The following is an 11,302-nucleotide window of genomic DNA, read 5'->3' on the forward strand; positions in this document are numbered from 1 at the left end:
CTTGTTGACCCGCCCTTTTTAAGCCTGCAATTGGCTAAGTACGACGTCCTTCAGAAATATACGTTAGTGTAACCAATAATGTTGATTTGCACGTTTCCCTGACACTTTTGCTGTATTTTAATTCGAGATCATCTCTGAGAAGGACGCTTGATTTTAGGATATAATGTCAAACTCCCCCATGACCTGCAGACTTAACTGTGCACAAACTGTCTTCAGTCAGAATAATCAAACTTACAATGTTCATACTTACAATAAGTAATAAGACAATAGACAGCTCACAAAAGACAGTTCTCAGTGTGAACCTTACTAATCCCATTAATGAACTCCATAGATAATACAATCTAGTTATCCTCCAAGAGAGACACTTCAGAAAACTTTCACCGCGTTATTAATACAATTATACGGTTTAGGTTTTGGGGGTCATGGAACGATCAAACCACATCCACGATTGATTTGCCTTGCCTTGCTATCTGTTATCTACATTATGTGACTTGCTCTGGTGAGTCGAACGTGATTCAGGAAATCATACTGGTCTCGTCCGACGATTTTTACTGACTTGGTTGAAACTCTGCAAGATTGGTATTGCCCGAACAGACATATGGTGTGCATTTATCCATGGAGAGAGATATTGGCACAGTTGCTGCCATTAAGAATCTGGGGTGGGTTACCCACACATTCACCTAAGACTAGAACTCTATTCAGTTTAGTTTATGTAGTATTTTAAACAACTGATCGGATCACCTAGTCATTCTGTTGTTCAGACGTGTCTGTCAATGTTGCGTTTCGTTTTTTTCTTTTTCTTTTAATGATTTCGATTCCATGTAGATACCAGAGTGGCGTTTGCATGAGGGAATGCAGGTGTGATGAGCTACCTTGTCCTCTTATCACCTGGTTGGTGCGTGAGCTCAGGGCGACTTGCCCAGACATACAAGGTATGTTTTACGAGTTTACAAATCCGCTGTTTGTCGCCTTGTAGCGGTGTGTGTTTTTCTTAAACTTTGAATTCCGACTGCGTGCTTTACAGAGCGAACGTGTGGCACAGTTCTGATCGGGGAGTTACGTGATTTGCTGAAAGAAATGCTTTTTCCTAACACATCGCTCACAACAGAAGTTTTGAGTCCTGTTCTTCTTAACCAAATAACCGGTAAGAAACAGACGACAGATGGTAACGTCGAACTTTATCTAAGATACTAGAGTTTATGTTTCCCGTGTAATACTTTACGATATTTTTTCGATTTGCAGAATTCCTGGTATCAGAGCTACAGGCTGCACACATGCTGAAATACAGAGAGAGCCATCCACAGGATGGGAATACCTGCAGTGAAACACAGAAAGAGCAGAGAAAACGAAAGGGTTGTGCAGCGGACTTTGAGGAGGAGAGTCCAAAATGTGGGAAAATAGAGGAGGATGAAGGAGGAGGGAAAGAACAAGTAGAGGAAGCACTAACTCAGCTTTTCAAGGCTTTGGATTTAGATGTGTCATCCACGCTAAGTGATGCCTGGACAGAGGTTAGGAACGCGCTCCCGAAAATAAACAAACAATCGAGTTAATCATTCAAACATCTCCACGTTTTCTTTACTTTATGTCATTGTGTTTAATTTTATTTTGTTTAGGTGGAGACACGACTTGCGTCGCTGCCTGATGGTGTGATGCCAGAACCTTTGCTGAAGACTAATCTGAATTCCTCTCAGTGGGTACGAATAATAGAAGTTTTTTTAAGTCTTTAACTAGCATAAAACCGGTACTTTAAGTTTGAGGAAGACAAGACGAATTACAAAGCCAATGTGTTTTAAACCTCCTTTTTTCAATTTCATTTTCAGAGAAAAATAGAGCAAATTAACCAAACGCTTTCCAAAGATTACGAGTGTCGACGTCAAATGATGATGAAGCGATTTCACGTCACACTTCAATCCTTTGCTTGGGGAGAAAAAGGCGAGGTATATAGCACATCATCATCATCATTTGTCTTATATAACGTTAACACTTGCCAGTTAGCACATTAATGTCACATGTAACAGTGATGTCACAGAGTTTATATAGTGTGTATTTACATTCTGCCATTAGGAACGAAGTGCAGCTGTATCCTCCGTACCTCCTTTACCCTCTATCGATTCCTGCATCTCCGTTCCTGTCTTACTGGCAGTCAGAGAGGACCAGTCAAGGATTTTGCCTGTCAAAGCTGGTCCTTCAACTGCTGTCCACAAGGTGAACATAAGACTTGTGATTAAGTTACTGACTAATTTCTCGCATTAAGATTTGGAGTTAGTCTGTTTACGTAAAGTAGGACCTCCGAGCAGATTTGGACGGTAATGAGCTGTTTTGGGCTGATAATGTCTTTTTTTCTTTCTCTGAAGGTTCTAATGGGTAGCGTACCAGACCGCGGGGGTCGACCTGGAGAGATCGAGCCCCCTATGCCTTCCTGGTCACGTCGCAGCGAGGGAGGGAACGCGGAGCGATCCGGACGGGGTAAATTCCAGCGCCGGGAGTACTCGGGAAAGAAGAAGAGAAACAAAAAGAAGTAGTGAGGAAAATGGAAGTGTGTCTTATTTTCTTGAATTTGAGTCTCACCAGCATAAACGAAAGTGATGACATAATAATGTTAATAAATAGAGAAAGTAGGAGACTGGGTCGCTGGTAGGGTGTATCAACAATGAAGTAAAAATAAGAAATGGAAAATGTGGGATCATATGTGGGATGTGTGAAAGGGGCATAGCTAATTGCTTTATCTTGTTCATAATTTACGACTGGCTTTGTTGACCATGGCACTACATGCAAAGATTTAAATGAGACGCGTCATCAGTAAGAGAATGACTGACGGATGTAAATGTGGATTTTTTTTTCATGGAAAACCAAGAGCTGTAATTTGGTTTACAAATTTAAATGCATATTTCTAATTTTACGATTCTATTTATTTAACAGTTTTTTTTCAAGCATTCGTAATTTAGTCAAAATGTATTTACAAACAATACAAACAAAGCTTCAAAGCTTGATCACCATGTCTCTGATTTTTTTTTTTTGTTTTGTTTTTGTTTTTTTGAGGGGGGGGATATGTTATAGTTCAGAAGAAATTATGTAATCTCACAAAGCATGCTATACAGAGTTACTTTTGTGGTAATTTGACCCTTTATAAGACAGTTTATTGACTTCATGCTGCAAACAGGTATGGCTTCACCTTTTAAAAAGGAAAGTTTTTGACTGTTAAGCTGACTGAAATTTATTATCTGACACGTGAGTTTTGACATAAGGTATCTTAGTTTGTACAGAGTGAAGTCAATACGTTCTTGCACAGATCACACACTGCGCAGAGCAACTAAACAGCTTAGATGTTAAAGTTTATGCGCAGTACAAACGCAGCGCGAGGGATCTTAAAGGGTTAACTGGAATGTTTGGAATGAGACGCTATCTAGTAACCAAGGAGAGTTCACTAAAACCACACTATAAAACATAACTAACGAAAGCCTTAAAGTGCAAGACCGAATAAACGTAGAGCAGTCTTCGGAGTAAAACAGTTTTACCGATATAAAAGGCTCTACAGAAATCCAGACAATAACGTTTAAACCGACTATTTGTGAGTATACGACCACTCGAATGATAAACGATTTACATTGGGCTACGTAAGAGAAATGGCTAAAATCGTAGCTAGGGTAACTCTAGGTAACTTAAAATTTAGCACTTTCGGCAACCAAGTGAATTTATGGAAAAATTTTGCTAATCTGGCCTCTCTCAGTTGAGACACTCGAATATCGATTACCTGTTTTTATAGCTTTGATTTGTCTATCACAATGTCGGGAATACAGCACGCGACCAGTCAAAGCATTAAGCCATTCAAGTCAAGTGAGGAATATCTGTATGCAATGAAAGAAGATTTGGCCGAGTGGCTTAAGGACCTATACAACGTTGACATTGATGTGAACAATATTTTGGAGGCCCTTGAAACAGGTGCTTTACTCTGTGCTCATGCCAACAATGTAACACGTGTAGCAGGGGAATTTCTTCAGAAAAAAAGACACACACACATGCAGCTGCCAACATCTGGAGTCACTTTTGTGAGCACAGCTCAACCAGCAACTTTCCTCGCACGAGATAATATATCAAATTTTATCAGCTGGTGCCGGAAACAGATGGGCATCAAAGGTAAATATTTTACATTATTAAATTTCGAATAGAGAATTTTAGGCATCAGTTTTTGAAATCTCAGCTGTCAGCAAAGCTGTTTTCAAATCTTTTTTTTTTTTTTTTTTGGATTCTCGCACTCACATTGACAGGTGTGTAAATCATGGTCGTCTGTCTCATTACATGCAATTTACGGTCTTACCACTAGATGGTGCTATTAATTCATATAAGAAAAACAAATCAGGCCGTTACCTCACTTTTCAGTGACATATTCAGTTGTAAAATAGACAGAAATTCTGCTGTGTGCGCAAAACGTGGTAAATAAATTCTGGTGAAAACTGAAGTCAAGATTGCTGACTTTGTGATTATCCTCAAAGCAGACACCTCAGTCCCGGTAGTCCTTCAGCCCGTTCTCTGTGTCTCACCTCCAGATGTGCTCATGTTTGAGACAGATGACCTTGTTCTTCGTAAGAATGAGAAAAATTTTGTGCTGTGCCTACTGGAGGTTGCCCGAAGAGCATCTCGTTTCGGCATGGCCGCGCCCGTTCTAATCCAGTTAGAGGAAGAAATTGAGGAGGAAATAATGGAGGAGTTTTCACAGGAGACGACGGAGCCTAAACCTCAGAGACGGCTATCAAACACGCAGAACCTGGACGAGATGGTGACTGAACTACCACACAAAAGCAAACAAACAAATAAACACACAAGAAACATATAGAACAATACACTGGAGCAAAGAAACCAAGCAAACAAACAAACAAACAAAACAAAAAACATGTAGTACAATGCAGTGAAGCGAAAGAAAAAAAAAAAATCCTGTTTGAGAATATACTGACCAACATGTGGAAATTGAATTGATGTGGGCGAGTCTTCCGTAGGTCACTTTTAAATCCATGACGTCAAATGAGATTGATAGTTTGGTTAGATTGTTGTTGCAGAAGTCCTCCTGCATGAGTTCTATGACGGGCAAGGGAAATGCACTCCCTGTGGGCCTGGCACATTGATTTATGAGCTCTGTGGACATTGATTTATCAGGGCTTTACTCTATTGTCAGAGTGCAGTGATAGATAAGCAAAAGGCTTAGCTGTTACCATGACACAAGGGTCTGTGATCTTGTAAAAAAGGACCTTGGTAAAGTGTGCGTCTTTCTTTTTGATTCTGTATGGTTTTGCATGTAGTGTGTACACCTGCCTGTATGTGTTTGATGGTTATACGCTTTTACCTGTCTGTGTGTGTGTGTGTATGTGTGTGTGTGTGTGTGTTTTCTGTTCAGCTCTGTGCGACTATGAGTCATGTTTGTGTGTGTGTTTTCTCTCCCGTGCATTTAGGTCCAGTGCCTTATAAGTCGCTGTACCTGCCCCACACAGTTTCCCATGGTGAAGGTGTCGGAGGGAAAATACAGAGTGGGCAGCTCCTGCACACTCATATTTGTTCGGGTACGATAACTTCGTTACCGTTCCTCTCCCCCCCCCCCCCCCCCCCAGTCATCTGTCGTTCTTCTCTGGCCTAACCATTTTCATGCTGTCCCTGTCTTCCCTTAACTGCCCGCCAGTCTGTCACTGGCTCGGGGAGATGTGGTTACTGTTCCTTCAGACGCTCGCTCAGGAGACTTGATTACTTTAAAAAAAAAAAAAAAAAATGGAATTAATCTGTCTTTAATGTCAGAGAGAGATATGAAAAATGATTTTAGGCGTGAACCACAGCTTCTGGTTTTGATTAGAGTGTTTTTATTTCTTTGTGTGGTGTGTGTGTGTGTGTGTGTGTGACTCTGAAGATTTTAAGGAATCATGTGATGGTGAGAGTCGGTGGAGGATGGGACACACTGGAGCATTATCTTGATAAACATGATCCGTGCCGCTGTACTTCTCTCAGTGAGTCATAATACAAACACATACACACACACACAAATACACACACACACACACACACACATCTCTACAACTTGAGACTTAAAATACAATCAAGGGTAACTGGACAATCAGCAGTCAACAGAAAATAGGTGGGGACAGGGGGCAAACAAACAAATTTGAGTACATTCTTTGTAAAACCATAATGAATTTCTTACTGAAGGAAACAAACACGACACTCTCCTACTACGTGTGACAAATCCCTGGTGGAAGGTCTCTCACCATATGGCTGTAGGTTGTTAAATAGTAAATACTGCATCGAAAGCTTTGATGACATCCATTGCCCTGTGGTGATGAGTCATTCATGCAGTGACATCACAGCCCCAAACCCTGTTCACTTGCGTCACTAATCCCCACTGGAAAACTGGGCAATAAATAATCCTGCTCGATGAAGAGGCATTGCAAGGTGGCTGCAGTGGGTAGTTTACTGCCGAAATAGCCATGGGGCTCTGTACCTCTGTCCCTCTCCCCCTGTGCACTGGAATGTCCCTGATATAGCGAAAGGAGCAAAAAGATTTTCAGAGAAATTTGAAGAATGTAACAGCCTAAGGGTTCTGATTGGGTGTACAGGCAGCTGTGAGGACAAGAACACAGAATCAGAAATAATATTGACAAGATCCCAAAGGACAACTGTGTGTGATTTATATTTCTATACAATATTTCACATACACACAATGTCAGATTGGAAAGTTATATAGACTGTGTCTTGTGACTACCTTTAGTTCGTTTTAATACCTCTTAACTACATGAAATATTCTGTCTCTCTCAATAACAGACAGTAGTGGCTGTAGTCTATTCGGTTAATCACGGGGCCAAAGGCATCTGTAATTCTCTGCTTCATCTGGGTCCAGATTTTTTTTTTTTTTTTCAGCTGAGAGCTCACAAAGAGATAATATACAGAGTGACCTTGTTTTCACTCCTCGCTCTTGCGTTCTCTCTCCCTCCAGCCCATAAGCTGGCCCAACATCCCAGGGCCCCAGTGCACGAGATCAAAGCCAGGCTGACTCCACAGCCCGACAGCCAGGCTGGAAACCAAACCGCGTTCCTCCTCAGCCGGGCCCAGTCCCCCCTGCCGGCGGTCGTCTGGACCCCGTCTGGACCCTCCAGAGCTCCGAGGCCAGGCATTCCTCCACGGCCCTCCAGATCACCAGACCGTGTCTTCTGGGTCGCCCAAGAAAGGAGCAACTCCACTCCCAACAGGTAAGTTAATTATGCAGAAAAATCAAATGAGCTAGGGCTAGAATACTGAGAATGTTATATTTAGCCAGAGTTATTCCTTATCCTTTGTAGTTTTTTTTTTTTTGTCAGGAAATGTGATGTAGACTGAGAAAATGGATCTGAGAAAATGGATCAAGCTCAACCTAAGTAGATGTCACATAAACTGTTTCTATGGCCAGGCATGCACACTAATTTTTTTTTTCCTGCTGATGGAAGGAATGAGCGGACTAGCTCGGGAACGAGACCCCTACGATTGTATTCTCCGCGAGCGCAGCGTGTTTCATTTCGGGTACTCTGTTTGTAATTATGCGTTTGATACAAGGAGCTCTGACTTTTGGCTCTCGCGCATAGGTGTCATCGAAAGCAATGCAAAATAATCAACTGGTGAATGTCACCGAACTGCAAAGAGCAATTAAAGAGCAATGTGAGCCCATAAAAATAAAACGGCCCAGCAATCACGCACACCGAAGCCGATAAGCTTGCACAAGGTTTACGACACCTTATCTTTACCACTGATTAGTACTGAGCGAAGAGAGAGGCGTTTAGCAGTGAGTATTGACCTAAAGGAAATGCCAGTCACATGTTGTGGGCGAGAAACGCACTGTTCTCGTGTGCAGATCTGGCTCGAAAGCAGAGAGAAATCTGTCGAAGCCCCCCCAGGTACGTTCGTTGGCAGTTAAGTGTTTTTCAGAGCGTGGCAAAGCAAGCGCTGTCACAACATGCTCTCGAGAAGGAGCCAAAAGTTATTCGTCATGAGCACAACTCCGAAAACATTCTAGCGAAGGTGCGCGTCTTAAATGATTTGGTGTCATATAGCCGTCTGTTCCGTACCGTCGCTCTGTGCTCTGTTTAATCAGCACGCAGCGACAGGTACTTCGGCATCGGTTTAATTTGCGGCGCACCTCATTGAACTTGCCACGCGTTGCGGCACTAATGATTACAGAGCTTGTAATAACATTCGGACCCACTCTGTGCCATTATTATTCTCCAAGTCTCTTCATCTGATTCACATTTGATGGCCAGCCATGCCATGCCCTGACCATTTTATTATGTCCATGATGAAAGAGTAGAAAAACCACGAGTAAAAGACTTGATGCTTTACCCTTTTGCATTTAAGTGGTATTTTGGTTTGTTTTTTAATATGGCATGCTATCAAGTAAAAGCTGATGACTTGAGATTTGTTTTCCCCCTAGTCCATCCCAGTTCTCAGTATCTCAATGTTGTTGAATCTACTGAACTCTTGAATGTGTTGAACTGCTGAATATACTGAACTCTTTTTTTTAATACACAGTGTGTGGAGGTCAAATTTCTTTGGTAATGAGATATGGAGATTTTTGGTTTACAGATACTTAGTTCATGTAGTTCAAGTGCTTAGTTCAAGTGCATAGTTCATGTAAAAATATGTCACATAATAAGTTTATGTTGCTGGTGGTGTCTCCCGGAGAGAATAAGGAGGTTATGTAAGTTATATAACTATATACCAGTTTTCCACGCCTGAAGGGCTTTTGGCCTAGTTTTGTGAGTGTGAAATTTAATTGGATGCATTTAGTCAGTAGGGTCTGTCTGCTGCAGGAACCACTTTGAGAACATTTTTCTGTTTTTGTAAATAAGATGCAGAAAATGCAGGCTGGGCTTCTTCTCCTCCTTTTTTTCTTTCTTTCTTACTTTTTTTTTTTTAAATAAATAGCCTGGGTCATATAAATCCTTCTGCTTTAATTGGACGAGAGTAAGAGTTAGAATATACCCTTCACTCCGCAAGAGTATGCATGCACACCCACACACACACACACACACCATGATGTTGTCACTATTACAAGTATAGACCCATTCAGATTGATATAGTCTGTGGATTCGATATCAGCAGTCGGAGGGTTGTCTCTGACTCACAGTGCAATGGGAAAATGATCTGTGTACCGGAGAGTAGCTGGCTACAGTCCCTTGTACACTGCTGATGTGTGTTTTGACAAAGTTGTTTACTCCATATTGTTCTGGGATACCCCACTGTACCTGGATCTCTGATAAATGTCTCTCCCCAGTGAGGCAGAATTCAAAATTTCTGTTGGACTGTAAACAATAGTATTGATTTTTTGGGGGGTGTTTTTTTTTTTTCCCCCCAGACATGGTGGGAGGTCACCTACGCCCACTCGTAGACTAAACTGTTCTGGAAGTAAGGACGACTCGGTACTGAACGCCTCCACCAGGACGGGTCGTGAGGTCACTCGGACGTCTCCAAGCCCACGTCTGACCAGCAGTCTTCCGCGACCAAATCAGTCCTACTCTGCCCCGCAAACAGAATCTCAACGTCCCAAAACTCCCCTATGCTTTCAGGAGACACCAAGTCATAAATCTCTTCAGCACCAGCAGAGCCCAGTGAACAAGTTGGGTCAAACCTGGACCAAATCGCAGTTTGTCTCTAAGCTGAGACAAAATGCCACGGCCGGGTCTAAAGGCGCAGAGACTCCTAATCGAGCCACCAAAATCTCGGAGAGACATGAGGGACCCGTCTCGGCCAAACTTTTCCAGGGCTTAACTCCTGCCCACAGCTCCAATCCTGCCAGAAACACACCGTCCATTACCATCCAGCACACTGAAGACAATGACACACCTCAGGAGAGCCCTGTGTACATTCGTACATTTTCCCCGTCCAAAGGGGTGAGAGGCGGCACTTCGAGTGATCCTGATGGAAGGCCCTTAACACCAATTGGCCAACGCAGCCGTTCAGCGGACTGTTTGACTGAGAAGAGGCCAAAACCGGAGAGCAATAAGACTGACTTCCCGACATGCTCCATCAGTGGAGAAAGGACGCAGCGCTTGGTCTCGCCAGTGCCAAAACACACTGTACGAAACGCTCCGCTGAGAGACATGACCTTCCGGAGGAACACCTCAAGCAAATCGAACGCAAACCACGTGCCTGGTCCTCGACAGTCTCGGACAGAGTTTAGAGATGAGGAAGAAGAACTGGAGAGGAGTTACCTTTTCACTCCACCTCCCATCAGTCCTGCCCAAGAGGCCAGTCTGTACCAAACCCTGGAGCACGAGATCCTATCTAATTTGCAGCAGCTGAACACGGACGTTGATAAGGAGAGCGACCCGGAGGATGACAAGGACAGCTGTCGATCCGAGACGCCCCGGAGTCCTCGGGGAGTTTCATCCCAGTGTCCCAGGCATTTATTCCCACCGGACTCTTCAAATGTCAGTGAGAAGAACACGTACTATCGTTCATCTAGCGCAGATCGTGCCGGAAAGGCTAGTTTTGACTCTGTCATTGCTGAGCTGTCCGCAGGGACGAAGCAGCTCAACAGGGTTTCGGTTGAAAACTGGGTGAACAGTCTTCCGAGAACCTGTAGAGAGAAGAAGCTGCAGCGTCACACGGAAGCAGAGTCAAGCCAACACGGAGTTTCTAAACCCTGTGCGACTAGTTCCTGCTCCTCATTTTGCTCTAGTGTTGAGTCGAAGAAGCCGGTTGTATCAGACGAGTCCGACACTGTTCACGGGAACAAGTCAACTGAAGAAACGGAGGTTCGGAAGAAACCCAGGAGCTCCTCTTTCAAACAGAAGAGGTTGTTAAAGAAGCCAGAGAGAGTTCCCTCAATTTACAAACTCAAACTGAGGCCCCGTGCTAGGCCGAGACGCGATCACAGGCCAGACAAGAAACCCTCGAAGATCCCAAGACCGGTGTCTTACAGGATAACTAAAAACGAAGAGGACTCTTTGCAGAACCAGAAGCCAGTAAGTGACACAGGACCATCAAACCACTACAGAGGTTCGGCTTCACACAACACACAGGGACAATGTCAAAAAGACACTTCATCCCGTAGGCCTGCAACCACAGCGAATACAGCAAATTGCAAGAGAGCATCCCAGGAGATTGTGGGTGAACAAGAGCTAGAATCCTGGGTTTAATCGACCACCTCCTAATTTACTGATTGTCTCAATTTGTGTAAATTCTGGTTTTCAGTCATTTTACTAAAGCTCCCTATAACCCCATTTCACTCTAGGGGAAAAAAGACAACTTTATGTGACATACTTTCCATCCCATTTTTCAGAGGAGGTTGGAGGTTTAG

The 11,302-nt window shown here is 43.2% G+C and overlaps 2 protein-coding genes across 2 annotated transcripts; both read left to right on the forward strand.

The window, feature by feature from the left end:
- Positions 1-526: 526 nt before the first annotated feature.
- im:7138535 (protein FAM98A) lies at positions 527-2,984 on the forward strand. The gene is made up of 8 exons (XM_030792701.1): positions 527-659; positions 826-932; positions 1,025-1,144; positions 1,243-1,508; positions 1,614-1,694; positions 1,821-1,937; positions 2,065-2,205; positions 2,355-2,984. Exons 1-8 carry the CDS (start codon positions 616-618, stop codon positions 2,520-2,522), a joined length of 1,044 nt encoding a protein of 347 aa, XP_030648561.1. The 5' UTR covers positions 527-615; the 3' UTR covers positions 2,523-2,984.
- Positions 2,985-3,782: 798 nt separating this feature from the next.
- On the forward strand, positions 3,783-11,302 carry gas2l2 (growth arrest specific 2 like 2). Its single transcript, XM_030792964.1, has 7 exons — positions 3,783-4,134; positions 4,545-4,774; positions 5,442-5,549; positions 5,888-5,984; positions 6,968-7,220; positions 9,356-10,967; positions 11,285-11,302. The coding sequence occupies exons 1-7, from the start codon at positions 3,783-3,785 to the stop codon at positions 11,300-11,302; spliced, it is 2,670 nt and encodes an 889-aa protein (XP_030648824.1).

This window comes from Chanos chanos, chromosome 15 (assembly GCF_902362185.1).
Source record: "Chanos chanos chromosome 15, fChaCha1.1, whole genome shotgun sequence".
Lineage (NCBI taxonomy): Eukaryota > Metazoa > Chordata > Actinopteri > Gonorynchiformes > Chanidae > Chanos > Chanos chanos.